The sequence below is a fragment of the Pipistrellus kuhlii genome, unplaced genomic scaffold (genome assembly GCF_014108245.1).
Source record: "Pipistrellus kuhlii isolate mPipKuh1 unplaced genomic scaffold, mPipKuh1.p scaffold_m20_p_8, whole genome shotgun sequence".
In the NCBI taxonomy this organism is placed as follows: Eukaryota; Metazoa; Chordata; class Mammalia; order Chiroptera; family Vespertilionidae; genus Pipistrellus; species Pipistrellus kuhlii.
Window position 1 is genome coordinate 55,854,276 of NW_023425584.1, and position 21,542 is coordinate 55,875,817.

General features: G+C 31.9%; 1 protein-coding gene across 4 annotated transcripts in view; it reads left to right on the forward strand.

Annotated features, from left to right (window-relative positions):
- Positions 1-21,542, forward strand: part of FSTL5 (follistatin like 5) — a 527,078-nt gene that overhangs the window by 94,904 nt on the left and 410,632 nt on the right. For 2 of the 4 annotated variants that reach the window (XM_036423990.2, XM_036423988.2), the window contains exon 3: positions 5,156-5,189. In XM_036423990.2, the coding sequence (XP_036279883.1) occupies positions 5,156-5,189 (34 nt within the window). The remainder of the gene's footprint in view (positions 1-5,155; positions 5,190-21,542) is intronic. The other 2 variants (XM_036423991.2, XM_036423989.2) reach the window with 1 other exon arrangement.

Below are 21,542 nucleotides of genomic sequence, written 5' to 3' on the forward strand. Positions count from 1 at the left end.
AGAAAACATAGATAGATATTATAGAATATAGAAGATATTTGATGAGTAAATTTAGTTCTAGTTCAAGATTCCTTTATAAAACTCTAGTGTATGTCTCTTGATCATCCTAACTTTACTATCTCAACTCTGATTACCACTGCACACTGTTTGCTCTTTTGTTGTATGAACTCTCATGAATTGGTAATTTTGCTCATGCTGTATATTTTGCATAGAATCCCCTTCTTCCCTTTGGTATAGAGATCAACTAATTATCTTTATATTCTCATCTCTCTGTGTATTTTCCAGTAAAACACATTCTCAAAGCTTCCTTTCCCCTGCCTCAGTTAAGAAAAAATGTATTTTTTTTTACTATGCTGTCTAGATTGTATGTATAATTTAATTATTGAATGTCACATTTGATTTTAAATATTTCATGTGTGTGCCTGTACCCCATCCAGGCTGTTAAATTCTAGAGTTCAGAGATTTAGTTAAGAATAGTGCCTACTCTCTTGAAAATACTCTTCCAGATACTGTGGATATACCAATTAGGACTGCAAAGTCTCCAGTTCTTAGAACATACATTCCAGTAAAGAGAACATACTATGAACAAATAAATATATTTTATTGTTGGAAGTAGCAATTATTGAAAGAAAAGGAAATCAAATAGTAACAATTACTGAAAGAAAAGGAAATCAAATAGTAACAAGGGTGCTGTTTTAGATAGAATAATCAGAGTTGAGGCTTGTTGTGGAAGTGATAATAGATCAAGAACATTGTTTAAATCAGTGGTTGGCAAACTCATTAGTCAACAGAGCCAAATATCAATATCAATTGAAATTTCTTTTGAGAGCCAAATTTTTTAAACTTAAACTTCTTATAACACCACTTCTTCAAAACAGACTTGCCCAGGCCATGGTATTTTGTGGAAGAGCCATACTTAAGGGGCCAAAGAGCTGCATGTGGCTCCGAGCCACAATTGGCTGACCACAGATTTAAATTATAGGGGAAATTTTGCTAAATAAACATTAAGAAGATTGTGATTAAATTGAGTAGACAAAATTTACCATTCCAAAATATACCCAATATTTAGGAGGATAGATATGATTGCCAATATCTCTTATTTTTCAGGCATTTCATGGTGAAATGAGCTCATAAAAGTATGTTTTGTAAAATGTGTTTGCGTGTGTGTGTGTGTGTGTGTGTGTGTGTGTGTGTGTGTGTAGGGCCTGGGGAGCTCTTATGTTCATGGGAATTCATGCATTGGAATGGCCCAGAAGATATTTACAAGATTGTGTGGCATGGCTCTAATAAAATAGCCTCTTATTCCCAACTTTGATGAATTTATAATCCATATTACTTAATATTTCTAATAAATATAAAAAATTGAATAGTTTCATCACCTAGCACATGAAAGTTTTAAATATATACCGAACATGACTATTCTACTGCAAATTAGTACTTTGTAATTTTTGTTGGGTGGTATTTGTCTAGCAAACAATAAAGGAAGGAAAGAGTTCTGAGAAGTAATTTAAACCTGGCAGACTTCTAGAATTTGTAACATTTATCTTTATGCATGTTTACCACAAAAATTTATGTTTATATATAGGTTCATTATTTGTGTTCAATTTTTAAAAAAAGGTATTGATGGGGAGCATCTGTTTTGGGTTGATGCCTTTTCTTTAGAGTGACTTAATCAGTATCATGTAGAATGGGAGGACAATTCACTGGTGGTCTAATGTTTATAACTCAATGCTGTGTTGGTGGAGATGATGCAGTTAGCATTCAGGTGGTTGCTTTTCTTCTTAAAGAGCATGTGCATCTTAGTGAGAAAGAATAAATGAGGTAAACTATGTTTGACAGTACTGTGGCCTGATATCTAGTTAATTTTTTATCATAAGATACTTTTGATCAAAGATACTTATTATGATATTATACCCATCATCAGATTCTACTGAGAGTTATTCCATAAATTCAAATACTAGGTTTACAAAATCTTTAATAATATCTTCCAGAGTGATAACATTCTGCTAATTTAAAGGACTAGCTTCCTGTGCATCTATTTTGTTTGGCTAGATTTTAGTTTGCCTATTCACCACATCAGTTTAAAAAATATTGTGTGCCTCATCTTGTCTTAATTTTATACCGGATTACCTACGTTTTATTTATTATGTTGTTCTTTTAAAAATATTTAAGAGATCTTATCATACACTTATGTGTTTTCTTATACCCATAGTTCTGCCCAGATGTCGTTGTTAATCTTTATTATACTATCTGCAAGAATCTATTTGCTCATTTCTAGTATTGATCTGAATTTCATGGAGTTTAGTTATATAATTAATTTAGCACTTTGGGATTCTTCCAAGAAATGGTATGGTACAAAGTAAAACATGAATGGTTTGCTATTATTTAGATTTGATACCTGGCCAAAATATATTTCTTATTTTAAGACAAAATCACTCTATCAATACAGAAAAAATAAATTAAGGGAATATTAAAACTGAGTTATACCAAGAGATAGATTGACCTTCTGCTATTACAAACAAGAACTAAGGATTCTTATTATAAGAATGCTAGAGGCCTGATTTACAAAATGTGTGCAAGAGTAGGCCTTCCTTCCCCAACTGCTGGCACCGGTTTCCCTCTGTCACCTGAAACCTAGGCTTCCCTCACAGCCCTGCCTTTGTCTGAAAAGTCATCCAGAAGGATGTCTGTAAAGACCTCTGGCCTAATTAGCATAATACACTTTTATTATTATAGACTACAGGCCCAGTGCAGGGTCCCATTGTCAGGCCTGCAGGGAAGGGATCGGCTGAAAGTGGCTCTCTGACATCTCCCAAGAGGTCCTGGATTGTGAGAGGGTGGTTCTCAGGAGATGCACACTGGAATCCGGCTCCCTTCTCCCTGGTTCTGGGTCTATCACCCAAGGACCAAGGCTGCCAAGTGAGTGCAGCTCAGTAGCTCCTGCATTGAATGTCTGCCCCATGGTGGTCAGTATGCTTCATAGCTACTGGCTAGTCAGCCAATCGGTCACTTAGGTGTATATATATATATATATATATATATATATATATGTGTGTGTGTGTGTGTGTGTGTGTGTGTGTGTGTGTGTGTGTGTATATATATATGTATATATATGTGTGTGTGTGTGTATTTTTTAAAAATATATCATGAGGTCAAGGTAAAAAATTTCTGATCACTTAAGAATTCTCACATAATTAAACAATCACAATTTCGCCTTAATATTTCTTTATTTTAAAATTGACAGTTAAAACAATTTGTAAATTAAAATTGTGGAGAATATATTTCGCCTTTTGAATAATGCAATATATAGTCATAGAAGCAAGTCAAAAATACATTACTTTCAAAATCCTAAACTATGTATTATATATAAGTCACCACTAAAAGAGTTCTAATACAAGTTTGGCAGTAAATGGAGTAATTTATTTTTCTTCTTACTTTACAAGTCTGTTCCCAGTCCAATAAATTAATATTTAATTTATCTTCTTTAATGACAATATTCTTAAACATTTCTAGTTTGTAGAATATTTAAGGGTATTTTCATTGGTAATTTTAAGAATATACAAATGTGTCAGTAGAGAATTTATTTTAAGAAACAAATAAAATATAATAGTGTGTTAAGGCTATATGAAACCTATGTAAACTTATTAACCAATGCTACCACAATACATTTAATTTAAAAATAAAAGAAATAAGTAATACTTAATACCATTGTGTAGTATATTCAATAATGACATGTTTTTGTTTTGTTTTGTTCATCCTTTTTTCTTTTTTTTTCTTTTTTCATTTGTTTGTGTTTGTTTTCGTTGTTGAAAATCGTTTTGTTCATCCTTTATATCCTGTTATCTGGAGAGTGACTGACACATAAAAGTCATTTATATATTGATATATTTGTTGAAATAATAAATGACTAAATAAATAAATGAATAGTATAAGAGGAGAGACAGAGTATTTTGATTAATAAATACCTCTTTGAAAAATTTAAGCCTGCTTGTCCTATAATTATGAGAGAATAATTTATATTTAAAATAATTAATTTATATTTTAATTTAAATAAACAGCAGATACTCTAAATTAAAAAAAATAACTGGAAACTCAATTAATTAACAAAGACAGAATAGCATTCAAATACAAAGACTGGAAGAGTTAGGATAAGAGACTTAGAACACAAAAGTGTTAAAGTCTAATAGAATAGGACATTGTGTTAGCTGGTCCAATAAATGTACATTTGTCAACCGGCACTTTCTCAAAATTTGACTCTGGCATTAAAGCTTTTAGCAAAATAAATTATTTATATTTTTATTAAGTATGTACATTTTATCAAAATTTATTGGAACTAATACTGTTCTGCAGTTCAATGTGTGTATGTGTTTGTGTGTGTGTATGAGTGTGTGTATACACACATGCAATTGTCATTTTTTATTAGAAATATATTTCAAAGTTATTTTTAGTGGCAACCCTGAAACTTTTAGACAGAATAAACTATGCATGAATATTAATTGAGAAGTCATAGAGTGCATGATTTCTACTTAAAAACTGAACACAAGCTAATTCTTTTGGAGTTGCCTGGTAGCTAATAAGGAGTATGTCAAATTGAAAGACAGGTCTGACTGAAGCAGCCTTTGAATAAGTAATAGAATTTGTTGTCAACGTTAGCCTTAGAGCAGTGAGACAGGGACCAAGTCTAAGTTAAATTGAAGGAAAGACAGTTGAAATGTCTTTTGTGTTTTTTAGTGAATTCTCACTGTTTGCTCTTAAACTTTGTCCCTCACCAACAACTTATGATTAATGTAGAGATGTTGAAGGCAAATTCTGAAGACATCATTCATAACGTTTGAATTAAATGGAATAGCCTAAGGCACTTGAGAGGCATGACAAGCTATTTTTTATTCATTAACCATTTGTTCATTTATTTATACATTTATATTCATATAATATATTGGTTTCTTTAATAAAATTATGTCCAATAAGAATAATTGATTACTATTCTAATAAAATATTTGGCATACATATTTGGTAAGGTGAGCATTATATTACAATCACTCTTGGGCATATGTACAACAAAACATTTAGACAAGTCTTTAGTTATATTAATATTTTATAGCAGGCTGTTGAACATATATTTACAGATTTTGATCTACTTCTGTTTTAATTCCAGCAGGAAAAAAGTCAAGAAAGTTCAAGAATCAAAGGTAAGGAATAATTGTTTTAAGATTATAGTCTCATAAGTTCATGTAAGCATAGGAGAATAACTATAAAAAGTTTGATGTTACTTTGGAAATTTAGTTAAAATTGGGAAACAGAATCCATCTTCAATGTGGTTTTAAAGCCATTGTGAACCCTTGGGGGAAACTTTAACACAATTTTCTGTGTTCCTTCATCTGTTCTCATAGAATTCCTCCACCGAGCATTGACTATAGAGTTGGTGTTCTGTCACATCAATGATTTAGCAGATGAACTTTTTCTAATACACTTCATGGACAATTATTTAGTCATTTTATGTTCCATGAAAAAGCAAGAAAATATTTATTTATATACTAAAATCAGGGATAGCTTTTAGTGTGGCATACTCAACTCTAGTCAGACATAGGGAGACATGTTTCCCCATAAAGACATTGTTAAGTTAGGAGTTTGCCCATAGAGCTAATAAATGACTCTAGGAAGAAGGTATTCTTACCTAACTGTTTGGGTTGTTTTTTCAGCAAACTACAGCTAGGTTTGTTATTTTATATGTGACATTATTTCATTTACTTATCCTCAAAACACTCATATTAACTCGAAGTTTTATGCTTTTGTGTTGCAAAAGGGAATTTCTGTTCCAAGATGTGCAGGATGGTGTGCATTTAAATGCTGTAAGCATTGTAAGCATACTGAGCGCACATAGTCCTTCTCATGAAACATCCTAGTGTTTCAGGTGAATCTTAAATCACATTTATAATTCTGTTATATTGAACCAAGTTTAGTGTAGCTTTCTTTTTGACGCTTTATTGCCTTGGGGTACATAAATCATATCATCCTAAGTAGTGGAAATTATTTTCCAACTGCTGTCTAGGAACATGTTTTCTTTTATAATGTAATACAATTTTTAAGATGTTGCTTGTCACTGCTTTCAATGTTACTGGCTGACACATGCTTTTGAACTGTCACACATGGCTTCTAGACTATGGATTCTAAGTCAGAGATGCATGGTCACATCAAGACTTGTTGCTTAGCTCTCCTTAAAAGAACTCTACATTTTTGACAGTTTATAGGAATCATCTGGAATGTTATCTTACTGGAAATTATGGATAACCCTTTAAAATGGTTTTAAATAGCAATATTAATAGAAAACATTTAAGCCATAGAAGCTATAGTTTACCCATTGGTAGATGACAAAAATTCTGAAAATTAAATATTGTACTTTTCTTGGTAACTAATTTTTGAGATGTAAGCTATGTCTTCATGTGATGTTAGTAACCGATTCTCAGTTAGGGAATCTCTGGACTTTCTGACAAATTGGAAATCTCATTTGCCAGATCTTGTTTACTACATAACCAGGTATGTCAGCAGAGGAAGTCTTTAATTTTCTAATTTCATGCGTTCTATGCTTTTTTCTGATGTGACAAGTCTCACCCTCATAATATACATGACTTGAAATTATATTAACACCCAAAGCACTCTAATGAAAATAGATCCCTTCTTTCTCTGTGCATATAGGGATGTATATTGAAATATTTTGAAACTTTCAATTGTATCTTTAATTATTTGACATTCTCAGAAGTTCTTATGCTCAAATTATTTCAAAATACCATTAAAATTCATATTTTACGTATTCCAATATTACATTTACATGAAGTTTACTCAATAAAATGAATTTTGATCCAATAGTTAATATACTATTGGTTTCTCAATATTTTTTGCTTCAATTGCCTATTTTTACATGAATTAAAGCCAATATTTAGTACACAATTTTGAGGTTTACAGTATTTTGACATCCTTCTATGAAGTTCATTGGGAATAATAGCAGGGAAGTTAAGACAGTCCTACAGTTTTGAAAAAGAATTCACTATTTAGGAAGTCATTTTTCACACTGTTCTTCAGTGACATTATGGATATGTTAAACTAGGATACACTAAGCTTTTAAAATCAAGTGTGATTTTTATTTTATAAGTATTATTAGTAATTAATTCCCTTTGAAGAATAGTTCTAATGTAAGGATCACAAAAATCAATTATTCTCTCCTAATATTATTCCAGACAATATTTTAATTTGTGATTGCTTTATTCTTGGTATTTAAGAAAATCATTCTATAGTTCTCAGTGATGAAATAATAACATATTTTAAGGAGATATCTTAAAAATTCTGTCAACTTAGTTGTTCAACTCCCAGCTGCATTCATCATACAATTTCTCCCTTCTCTCTTTTTAAATGGATATTCTTCACTCTTCCCATTCGAAAATGATAAAAATAAGGTATATTCCCCTTTCATTCCTAGTTATATTTTGGGTAAGTCTCTAAAAATTAGGTCAGGTTGCTAGATGGAAATAGTGAGTGGATAGGAATGGACAATAAAATTCTTATTTCTAAAAGCCATTTGCCATATTACATTAACAAATAAAAATATTATGTAAAACTAAAAGATGGTAAGTCATATATATGAGCTCTCTATGAGCCTCTTTTTCTAATTGTTTCAATATCTCTGTGTTTAAGAAATAAAATATAGCCAGTAAAGTAAGTTATAATTGAAATGGAAATTCTTAAATATTCTGTGAAATTCAGAGTTACTATATTTTTGACAAATTATAATGTTACACATTATAAGTTGGTATTTTAACTTAGAAAGCTATTGCTGAGGCAAACAATTGCAGGATTTGTGAAAAACGTGGGTTTGTCTAACACATTCAATAGTTACAATCCTTAGGAAGTCCAAGTATCTAAAAGACAAGAAAATTCACCTCTAGATAATGTCAACAAAATAATTGATAGTTTTATTTATTTGTTTGCTTTTGGTGAACAGTAATTTTAAATAAACCCAAGCAAATGTACTTATGGCAGATTTGTGAAAATAATTGCTAAACAACATATTTTGTGAGAGAGTAATAATTTAGAGTTCTTACCTTAACAATTGCATTATATCAGAACAATTCTATTTTTTACTGTATTTGTTTTATTTAAAACACATTTTGTAAATTAAATGAGGGCAAAATGTATTCTATGTGTAATTATTGATTACCTTGAAGCAAAAAAAGGGCCAATATGTATGTCCAATTTAATAACATATGACTAACTGGCAAGTGTTTCATTAGAATATGAGTATCTCAAATACTTCAATACATTTTTCTATACACCTAACTTAACAATGGGGATATAAATTCATTGTTGATTAACTAATTAATTAAAAACATAATTCTCAATTATTATGAACACATTGTCAGACTTTTCTGATTTTATTAGCTGACATCTGTTCCATTTATGTTCTTTTACTATTAAAATATGGTAACATTTCTTCATGCAAGTGATGTTTTGTGAATTTCTGTGGTAATGTAAGTTTTTAAAAAGTGAATGCATAGATGCAAATTTTGAAAGTCACTAAATATAATATTGCTTGGATAGTAAATGTTACTTTGGCAGACTTTCAAAAATATAACAACTTATAACTTAGCCGGTTGGCTCAGTGGATAGAGTATTGATTGGCCTGCAGACTGAAAGGTCCCAGGTTCAGTTTCAGTCTTGAGACATGCCTGGGTTGTAGGCTCTAGTCCCAGTAGGGGGCATGCAGGAAGCAGCTGATTAATGATTCCCTCTCATCATTGGTGCTTCTATCTCTCTCTCCCTCTCCCTTCCTCTCTGAAGTCAACATATAAATTGTTAAACAATTTAAGTTATAAAGTATAACTCCATAAAATAAAAGCAAATTAATAGAATTATATCCACTGGGCATAATCTAAACACTTCAAATGCCTTATTCAATACAACTTTTAAGTAGTATAGATTTCATTGAAGGCAATAACTTTTCTCTGAGAATTAAGTAATATTTATTTTTCATTCTTTAAAAAAAAATTAAAAACTTGGTACAATTTTAGATGATCCTGATGCATGTCTTCATGCCTCAGCAAACAGCAAGGCAAATATTCTTCTCTATTATCATTCACCTGAAGAGGTTTCAAAAAGTATCTGAATGTATTTTACACTTGTGCCAAGAAGGGCTTAATTTATATTATGTCAAATACATTATTGTTCTATCCCCATTTTGAATATATTCTTTCATTTTCCAAAGCATATCAATAAATCATCTCCAATGGGTCACTTACAGTGATGGGCAAAGGTAGGATTAAGGTTGTTCATATGAAAAAGACAGGCAGGTTCTGATTATTACAATAACTTTAATTCTGTTTCTCATACAACTGTAAACTATTTTTGCCAACCCCCATATTTTGGTTTCTGTGTGATTAATTGGGAAGCTCACTTTGCTATCTGAAATAAATGAAGGCATAATAGGTTTGGTGATTTGGGGAGAACCCAGAATAACTGGATTTTTCCTCTGAATAAATAATAATTTAATGTTGTATGTAATATCAATAGATATTGTTTGTTGGATTTTCTTTAAATAATCCAATCATTTTTTTTTTTACTTGCACTGCTCAACAGTGATCTTTCCTTCAATCACCAGTACAGAATATCTTTATTCTAGCCTTTTAAAAGAGCTAAATTGTTTTCAAAATATGTTTTCTAAAAATTTCAAAAGCTATCTTCTGAAATAGTTGAATGTCATGTTTTAAAAAATGTCAAGTAATATTAACCAAAATGTGTTTGATGGTATTATTTTTTTTAACTTTTCAAAATAACTTCACTTGCAATGGTTAGTCTTTGTGAAATAGCAGTTCTTGAAATGGTCATGTGAAAATTGAATTTTTTTTTTGGTCACAAATTCCTATTTTATCTACCAATAAAAAATTAATGGTTAATCAGTTTTCCCTTAAAAAATATACATATATACATATATATATATATATATATATATATATATATACACATACATACATACATACATACATATATATATTGATTTCTTAACAGAGAGGAGGGGAGAGTTAGGAAAATAGAGAGTTAGAACGATCAATGAGAAAGAAACATCAATCAGCTGCCTCTTGTACACCCCCCACTGGGGATGTGTCAGCACCCAAGGTATATGCCCTTGACCGAAATTGAACCTGGGACCTTTCAGTCCGCAGGCCTAGGCTCTATCCAGTGAGCCAAACCGGTTTCGACAGTTTTCCCTTTTTGCTTTGTGTCCCCAAGCACTTTCAACATAAAATTTGACTATATTAAAGAAAATATATTTAGTTGCTTTTTAAAGAAATATTTCTTCCTTTTTATCAAAGTTCATAAATTAACATTTAATGTAATAGGTTTTAAGTTTTTGTAAGATATTTGAATTTTTTTGAAGTATGAAAGATATATATTTTATATAATAAAGATTTGTGACTGTAAGTAGTATTACATTTAGTGACTTATATGAGACAAAGTAAATATACCATTTGTCCAACTCTGATGAGTTAGTTAACTTGGAGTTTTACCTATTATGTAAAAGATAAAATAATTTCACTTTTAAATACTTGTAAGATGCATTTCAAACTTTTAAAAAATTGGTTTCAGAAGGGAAGGGGAAAGAGAGATAGAAACATCAATGATGAGAGAGAATCATTGATCTGGCTACCTCCTGCAAGCTCCCCACTGGGGGTAGGGTTGAGCCCACAATTCTGGCAGTGTGCCTTGACTGTAATATAATCCTGACCTCCTGATTCACAGGTTGATGCTCAACCATTTGAGCCACACCATTTGGGCCATTTCATGCTTGTAGCTCATTAGATGGGTAACCATCTTTTTAATTACTTAGATGATAAGATGTAAATGTTTTTACTGGAAAATTTTGTATCATTCTAAAAATATCATTGTTTCTTAAATTACTGGAACATGGAATCCTTATCCATTGCATATTGGAAAATCAGTGAAAAGTGGTCAGATATAGACTGCAATATTGCAAAATCTCCATCTAATCCTCTGGTGAGGGTTACCTTTGCTTTATTAAACATATATATTATACTTTTAAATGCATCTGGATTGTTGAAAGTATTACAGATGTCTTTGTTGACCCTCTCCATCCCATATGCACTTCCCTCCCCAAGCCTTTGCCACACTATTGTTTTTGTCCATGGGCTATGCATATATGCAGATAATTCCCCCAGTTAATCTCTCCCAACCCACCCAACACTCACCTTTCCTCTGAGATTTTTCAAATGTCCATGTTTCTGGATCTATTCACAGTTTATTTATTGCATTAGATTCCATATATGAGTGAGATCATGTGAAACTTGTCTTTCTCTGACTGCCTTATTTCACTTAGCATAATATTCTCCAGGTCACTCCATGCTGTCTCAAAAGGTAAGAGATCCTTCTTTATTACCCAGGATCTCTTTCCCTCCATTTTCCCCCTTTTAGGAAACAGCTGTTCTAATTCAAAGCACTAGAGTTACACTGAAAAGTACTGATTTATAACACTTCTCAAGATCTATCATGGGGTGTAGATTCAGCACGCTTAGGTTCAATTTTTTTTATCCCCCACTTAAGGACTCAATCTCCTTTTCTCACTTACAATATCAATATAATATACCACAAAATTTTGTTTTAAGGATTAAATGATATAGAGTATATGACTCTTTAAGTAGAAAGAAAACTCTTGGTTTATGTGAGTCTTATTTCAATATGTTTTGAAATATTTGCAACCATTTTTAATACGCCAGTGGTAAAAACATATTTATGAAAAAATAAGCTTTAATTTCATGAAATGTTAATTTTAGAGGCCAGGACATGTTGATTTTTTTCTTTATTGATTAAGGTATTACCTATTCGTCCTTACCCCCTTTTTGCCCCTCACCATGTTGATTTTATTTATTTACTTGTTTATTTATTTGTGTTGATTTTACTTTGCCTCATCATTTTGCATATTTCTAGCTTATAATCCACATTATTTTCCAAACTTGGAAACATCTGACTTACTAATATTAAATAAGCTTGAGGTGTTTACATATTTATTCTTAGGCTCACATTATTCTTTTTTTTTGGCATTAGGGCATAGTTGTGTTTTTTGTTCGTTTGTTTTGTTTTGTTTTTTTTAAATCAATATTTATTGTTCATATTATTACAAAGGTTCCTCATTTTCTTCCCCCCTCCACCAGGTTCCCACCCCACCTTCTGCCCTTTCCCCACCCTCCATTGTCCTCATCCATAGGTGCACAGTTTATGTTCAGTCTCTTCCTGCATCTACCACTCCCCCCCCCCCCAAGAATTTTCAGACCACTCCCCTCCTGTATCTCTGATTCTATTATAATCAACAGTTGATATTATTTATCAGGTTTTTTAATTTCCTTGTTTTTTTTGTTTTGTTTTTTTAATTAATAAACTTTTATATTTTTAAGAATAAATTTTAAAATCTAATAATTTTAAACCTTGTTTTTTCTGCCCTGAGAACTGAGAAGCAAACTTGTTTACATATAAACTTGCCCTTAGGCTATCAAAAGGCGCAGCCATTCAAATGTAAATGAACACATTGTTTAAAGATAGCTGCTGGCTGGAATTGGATTACCTGTTCTGGGTGGGAAGGGCTTGTCCTCCCCTTTCTCCATTAAAATTAAGGTGTTAGCTTTAAAACCTCTTTTTGGCAAGAGACCTGAAACTTTCAGAACTTTAAAATTTTCAGATAGTAAATCAATTACTTAGCATTTTCTCAAATCAATAATACATCCACATGCCCAAGGATACACTTCACACATAAGACACTTCCAAATACATCAACCAACCTCATCCAGACCCCACACAAGGCACTCACAGATCAACACCCGAGCGCTACAGCAACTCTACACATCCAGATGTAAGCCTTCATCACTTGATTCAGCAGACCCTCCTATTATGATGTATGAAGCTTCACAAAACAAAAAATATAATATGATGTAGTGGACATTGATTTGAACATAAACATATGGAAGATTAGCATACATTAGTCTAGTGATATCCTCATCTGTACAAAATGTGGGTAATTATAGTTCCTTCTAGATAGGTTTATTTTGTGATAAAATGCAGAGAACATAGCAAGAATTGTTCGGTATCTGATATTTCACTCTTTTCACAATCTAGTTAGTGAGCTTAATAGTTGCCTGGATGCTGGCAAAAGACATGAGGCTCCCATGTCAGAGACAAAGTGCTATAGCAGTAAGGAGTGTACCAGCATTTGTGGCAATTCCCACAGGATTATGGGAAGAGGGCCAGATGATACCAGCCTATGAAGCAGTTTGCATTATAAGAAAGGACCACTCTCCCTCCCTCTCGCCACCCAGCTCAGTTTAAAGAATGCAAATGTCTTCTAATAAACAGGAAACACATTTGCCCTGTTCAGATACCTTCTAAAAAAATTATTGATTTCAGACAGGGAGAGGAAGAGATAGAGATAGAAACATCAATGATGAGAGAGAACGCATTGATTGTCTTCCTTCTACATGCTCTCTACTGGGGATTGAGCCAGCAACCTAGGAATGTTCCCTTAACTGGAATCAAATCAGGGACCCTAAAGGCCACAGGCTGACACTCTAGCCACTGAGCAACCTGCTAAGGCCAGATAACTTTTCTTTATTACATTTGCTTTATTACAAAGCTATTTGCCTCTTGCTCCAGAGGGAGGCATTCTTTCTTTCTTCCAAAGATATTATCTATAGAGAATCCTTGAAAAGAAAGTGTTTCTTATTTTAAGACATGCAGACATGCAAGAGATCCATGGAAATTTGTCTCTCACAGTACTTAGAATAGTAGGGGAACACAACAAAATAAACAATTTCTTAGGTAAACATTTATAATTGCCACCACCCACCACCATCACCACAACCAGGACCATCATTCAGAGAGTGTTTTTTCCTAGCTTATCCTTGGGGGTGCAAGTGAAATTAGGAGAAAAAAAAAAAACATCTGTAGGCTTCTCCTGTTCACGGCCTCAAGTTGATGTTCCATGGAAGGGGAGCTGTTTCTAAATTTGCTTCTATGGCAAAAGAGCTATAAACATACAACATAGAGATAAATGCAGAGAGAAAGACATAATTTCTTTTCTTTCTGTAATATTAATGTGTATTCATTTTAAAAGTCAAATAAATTCAGAGAATTAAAAAGATTAATTGTAGTAATTCACAATTTCTGTCTAATTAATACGTGCCAGGCCCTATGTAAGGCACTTCACTTGATTTATCTTGATTTTATATATATATGTGAATATTTAACATTTATGAGCACTTCTTTATTGCCAGTTCTTCTACTAAGTGCTTCTCATGCATTATCTTATATAATCCTTAGAATGATTTTATTTATACAAAAAAGAGTAAATTTTACTGTTAATCTTTTTACAGAGCTGGGTAAAAGTAGGTTTACAGTGGTTCATATGGAAAATAATACAAATTAATAAATGAGAATATAAGAATATACTTTGTGTTTAATGCTCACAACTATTTTGCCAATATCTTTATATTAACCATCATTACTATTTGGGCATATGTGGATTTTTAATAAATGTATATACATATATTTCTGCAAAAGTAATGTTAGTATCCTTCTCTTGGAAGTATGGATATTATTGGTTCTTAAATAGTCACTCAACAGCCATTTCAAACATCAATTACCATGCTTTCTGTTTATTGACTTTTTCTGGAGTCCTCATTTAAAAGTTACATTCTCAGGTTTCCTTACAGTTAAACTTCTGGATATGTTTTGGATTTCTCCTATCAAATTCAAGCAAGCATGGTCTTTTATGAAATTCTTTTTGGAAAACAAGTACAGTTTGGGGGAAAAATATTTCTTTCTTGGATAATAGCAGCAAGACAGTACAGATCTGACAGCTTCCTTATGCAGTCTTTCCTGATAATGGCAGAAGCAGTACACTGATATTCCAGTTTTGTGGTGTGGTTTTCATTGTTTCTAAGAGTAGAGTAAACAGCCCTTTTATTCAATACCATGAGTTACTTTCTATTTCCTTTAATAGGTCTCCTTTACTTAAATAGTGCACATTCTATTGTTTGAAACAAAGAGCTTCCATCCACCCTCTCTGGTACACGAAGGATTAGGGATGGAAAAAGTAAGCAGCCAAGGGATTATCAGAGACCTCTGCAGCAGATCTTTGGGAAAGAATCCAGGAAGGACACATACCTGCAAGGCTGGTGCAGACGAGGATAGCTTGGAGGTACCAGGTGTTGAGCTCAAGTTATAGAGTAAACACAGGTGGTGTTCAGCCACATGCTACAGCTTGCAAGCATAGCAGTAGGGCATTCTTAAGTCAGATGCAGTGATGGTTCATACAGTCACTCATTCAAAATTTTGTGTTGAGCACCAGTTATGTTCCAAATACGATTGTAGGCACTGGAGATATAGTAGTGGGCACAACAGGGGGGAAAAAAAAAATTCTGCCTTCTGAGATCTTAGACTGCAGTTCCTAGAAAATCTGCCCACACTATAGGATACCAGCTGTTTACCAAAAACCAGTGAAAATCCCAAAAGAGCGCACACAATTTTCATCTCTTCCTCCTTTAACTGATCCCTTTCTCTACTTTACTTAGACTTCTGTCTGAAATATAGGGTGAGACGCTAGTACTAAAGGGGGGTGGAAGCAAAAATGTTAACAGAAACTGATCAATTATCCTGAGAAAAGGACAAACTCCTACTCTAAGAGGTTAAACTGTTACTAGCTCTAATTTTTAGGATAAAACTCTCAGAAAAACCTAATAAGGAAGGACTCCATGTCATGTGTTGTCCTCCTATTTTGTCTTTATCAGCATTTTATCTTCTCAGGGAAATGGAGCCCATTGCTTTAATAGGATGACTAAGAACACAGGGTTGCAGTTTAAGGTTTACCTAAAAAATTATAGGTAGTTTTCTTGGTTTTCTATGTGAGAATCCTACTTCTTTATTGTTTAAATTGCCATCCTCTCACAGGTATGGTAGACATTATTATTCCACTGTAATTTTTAATAAATGGTGTTTTAAGTTTCTTCTTTAAAAAAATCATGATATGGCCAAAACGGTTTGGCTCAGAGGATAGAACGTCAGCCTGTGGACTGAAGGGTCTCCAGTTCTATTCTGGTCAAGGGCATTATCTTGGTTTCCGGCAAATCCTCGGTGGGGGGTGTGCAAGAGGCAGCTGATTGATGAGTCTCTCTTTTTCTCTCTGTAAAAAATCAATAAAATATATTTTTTCAAAACAAAATAAAAAATCATGATATGAAGGTTATTGTGTAGATTATACATGATGTTAAGTATTATAAATTGTATAATATATGTTATAGCATATAATATACCATATATTGTGTAAATAAAATAATATAATAATATTAAGTGATAATATATATATATTTATTTTCTGTTTGTGTATTTGTATTTTTTTTGTTTTGTTTTAAAGGCTTAGAAGAGCTAATATTTATCTACACATCTATTTATTTACTTTCCTTCTTTGACATAGTATATATTTTTTAAAATTCTGAGAAGTAAACACAATTTTATATGTAAGGAAAATGAATCTTGAAGGTTAATTAGTAACAAACCCAAGATTACACATCTAATAAATGCCTAAAGCTAAATTTAAAATAAATTTACTGCTTTCACTTGGACTTGCAATTTTCAGAAATTTTCTATGAATCCTAGTGCAAGTGAAATATTTCTCTTTTTTGAATAAGTCATTATATAAGAATATATTCATTCTTTGGAACTGCATAGTAACCAATGTAAATTACATGTTGACTGCAAAATGGAAAAGTTCTGCCCACTCAACAGTTAAATAAATAGGCTAGTTATTTAAATGTCAGAATAAAAAAAATAATAATAATAATGCTTGCCTAGCAGGTGTGGCTCAGTGGTTAAGTGTTGACCCATAAACCAGGTTATGGTTTTGTTTTGGTCAGGGCCCTTACCAGGGTTGTGGGCTCAATCCCCAGTGCTGGTAGTACAGGAGGCAGCCAGTCAATGATTCTCTCTCTTCATTAATGTTTCTGTACTTTTCTCCCTCTCCCTTCCTCTCTGAGAAATCAATAAAAAAAATATTTATTTTTAAAATTAATGCTTCATAGCTAATAATTAAGTGGGAGAAAAACTTAGACATTTGCCCTAAAATAAAGAACTTAATAGATCTATGATTTAAACGATTGAAAGATTTATTTTATTAACTTCAACACAAATTATAAAATAAAATAAAGGAAATTAAAACATTATATTGAGTCTTATAAAGGGCCCAATAAGGCAATAATCTTTTTGTTCAATAGGCAAAGGGCACGAGGTAAATATGAGTAGAAAAAGCATAATTTTTAATTAAAACACTTTTTAAATTTGTTATTTAATGGGAAATATTGTTATTCTTTTCTGCCTGGTTAAACATAATCAATTAAACATGTGATAAGTTAATCTGCCCGTGTTAAATACTGCTTTTGATATTCACAAGCCATGTAACTGTAGGCAAGTTATACCATTATTTTGAGCCACAATTTTCTCTGCTCTGAGTGAGAGACAACCAATAGCACCAATGTAATGTAGCTGTTGTGAGGACTAACTATGATTACATATAGAAGGGTTGGAACAATTTTGTTACTGTTTGACATATGAATTAAAGTTTGGGGAATTATATGATAACTATATCATGAGTTATCTTGGATAAGATCAGAAAGATATGTGTAGTAAGGAGAAGGATACCCTTCAATGAAAATATCATTCACAGCACTCATTTTAATTGCCTATTTTTATAAATATTGGATATAATTTTGATTAAACAGATTTACTTTAAATTCATTTTGTTTTACAACCAAAGTGGTTAGCTTTATCCACAGTGTGAGTTTATGCACAGGGCATAAACTCTGGTTATTCAAGTGATAAATGTGCAGTGTTACTTAGCGAAATTGGAAACAAAAATGTATAAATCATATAATTTTCCATTTATTTATAAATTTTCTCATTTACAATGTTGTGTTTCTTTTTTTTTTATGAGAGCCAAATACAATAATATATGAGAAATAGCATATTACCATGAATCACACAGGTATTCAGAGAATGTTAATTAATTATAATAAAAAATTTGTTAATGAATATATGTAAATATTTGTATAGTTGCACATATAAATTATAATATTATATAGAATATTAAATATTGTGTTCAATTCATAATACTTTCTATAATTGTATATATAAAATATATTTAAAATAAATGTATATATCTTCTTAAATACTTAACTATGTAAAATCAATTTACTTTTCACCTTTTAAAAACCTATTATGTATATAAAACACATACACACTCAACCAGTTTTATATATATATATATATATATTATTGATTTTTTACAGAGAGTAAGAGAGAGGGATAGAGAGTTAGAAACATCGATGAGAGAGAAACATCGATCAGCTGCCTTTTGCACACCTCCTAGTGGGGATGTGCCCGCAACCAAGGTACATGCCCTGAATCAAACCTGGGACCTTTCAGTCCTCAGGCCAACACTCTATCCACTGAGCCAAACCGGTTTTGGAATTAACCAGATTTTTTATAGTTATCTTTTAAATAATGCATTCATAACAGTTGTATTGGCAGGTGCATTGTTCATAAAAGGCATTTAAAAAATGTTTGTGAATAAATGAAGAATAAGCTAGAAAACATATTTAGTTACAAAACGTTATTATACCTTCACATGAAAGCATTTAATGCAGCCCAGGAATAATTAGTTAGACTAATTCCAAGTAGAAATGTGAAACATTATTTTTCACAAAATTAATTATTTTACCTGTGTTCTATTAATATATTTAAACAATAGCAAAGACTTGCCCTTTGAATCTTTTTATATGTATAATCTAGAAATAAAATATTAAGTCTTTTATTACTTTTTACATTTATTTCCATACATAATACATATTTTTTAATATTAAGACTTAAGGTTTGTAAATGTGGAAACATACATTTCCATTATGAATTAAAAATGAATTGGTATCTGGGTCATATGTTTAGGTAATCTTTTAATGAAAACATACATAAATACTGATCAATATAAACTTTTTATTTCATAAGAAGCTTTAGGGATTACACATGTTTTACTAAAATTCTATCAATATTTTCACAGTTGAGAAAAAATGTGTGCCATATTATAAAAATATCAAATTTTAGATTCAGAAAGAAAAGTTTTTAAATGCTGACATAGTCAGATTTATGGGCCAAAATAACTTGTGGAACATAACTAAAGGATAAAGAACCAACAATAGGAAGTTATTTAAATCTTTGATTAGGATAAAGCTATTTAGATATTTGTGGATTAATTATTGCAGCCACATTATTAATAATATGTAGACAAGTTAGACTTTTAACAGATTGTTTATTTGTTTCCATGTTTCATTATCAAAATATTATTAATATGGAATTGATGGGACGAATTAGTGAAGAAGACAGATCTACTTAGACTAAAATGAAAGAAAAGGAAATATATAACACCATCAAAATCAAATATTAACTGTAGAGCTTTAAAATAACAGGAACTGGCTCTAGACTTATTTAGATTGTTTTCTCAAACTTGAGAAGGGACACTGAACTAGCAGATGGCATTTTTTTTTTTTTAAATTAAAGACAGGTAAACCTATTAGACACAAAACACAGAGAAAGTATAGGTAGACAAAAATTATGATAAGCAGGATTTCATACAACATGGTGAAGGGAGAAATAATTAAACTGCATTTTTGGTTTCCAGGTTATACTAAAATAGATAAGCAAGAAAACTTTATAATTATTGAAGAATTAATTTTACTCAATATGTTACAAAATATGAAAGCAATTATTAAATTACTGTCACTAAGTACATTAGGCATCACTAGAATTTCAGAAATTAAATGAAAAGCAATATTATAACAATGTAAAATCTATGTAGTTTAACTCAACCTACAGCAACTTGCATGGTCTTGCTTAATAAATCTTTTAAACAGGCCCAAATGTAAAAGTTGTGGGTCCTGGACCAAGAGAACAAATAAAGTGCTTCTTGAAAACTTTGCATTAGGGGAAGCTTAGAAAAAGGGACCACATTTGGAGATATAATGGCTTACAAGGGATAAATCCACATTTTGAGAACCTTGAATTTTATAAACTTGTTATCCATCTTTATGTATTAGGAAAAGTGCTACCCACTGTTGTCTCTTCTCTAACATATTTTACAGTTCTTATGGAATCCATCTTCTATTAATCCTATTATGCTGACTTAGTAAGTGATCTGCTAAGCATATAAAAATAGCTAGCTCAGCTAGAGTGGCTCAAGTGGTGGAGCGTCAACCTATGAACCAGGAGGTCACAGTTCAATTCCCAGTTAGGGTACATGACCAGGTGGCAGGTTCGATCCCCAGTATTGGGTGTGCAGGAGGCAGCTGATCAAAGATTCTCTCTTATCATTGATGTTTCTATCTCTCTCTCCCTCTCCCTTCCTCTCTGAAATCAATAAAACTATATTTTAAATAAGTAATTAAATAGCTAAAATTGCAGAAAAACATGCACCTTCTAGGATACCAATGTTGTTGGTGTTCTAAGATTAGCCTTCATTAAACTACTCTTCAACAATATACACCATGCATTGAGTCATAGCACCTCTGTTGCACATCTAATATAACTTCCCCTTTACATAGTCATCCCGTAGGAAAAAGGTATCTTTTATAATATTTTAGTGCGCGATATAATATAATACAATTCGAAAATATCAGGAGATACTCTTTGAAATAATATGCTTTCACTTAATACTTTTGGGTTCTGAGACTTCAGTGAAATCTGACAAAAACAAAAGCATGGTCAGGTAGACATGATGCAAAGAGTTTGGCTATTGTCTGGTCATTCTGGGAAGAATGTGCTGGCAGGTAATCTACGGGATGACAGCATACAGACCATCTGGCATTTGGTCTGCACACCATAGGCGCTCTGATCTCGGTCACAGCAGGAGGAACCTGCATGGGTAACCACACAGGCACTTTGTAAGAGACTGACTTGAAAGGAAAATTACTAGAGAATAAGAGGAAAAAGAATTTTATCATCTTCATCCAGATTTCTTAAAACTACTTTTACATAATTTAATTAAATTATTAACCCTATGTCCAAACTGCAGTGTAAGCTTCTTCCTCAGAAATTATCAGGACAGTTATAGGAGTTCATGAAGTTAGAAAGCCAGTGTCAACCAGTGCTAGTGATGTATGATGATCGGTGTAGATTTCCCCCCAGAAGATGCTAAAATGGTTCAGAAAAAAATAGCTTGAACTCTAAGGCTACTCCTTGCAAATTGGAAAATCCATTCCAATTTTTTTTCACTTCCCAAATTATGCCAGGCCATGTTGTGAACTATAGTTGACCTAAAATTGCATATCAATATTATATAGAATTTTAAACATATTCTAAAATAAAGTCAAACCTCAAATATAATTGTAAATCTCATTCCTGTTTGAAGCCTGGGGAAGGCATTAATGAAATTTAAGCAGAAGACTAAATCCCCAAAG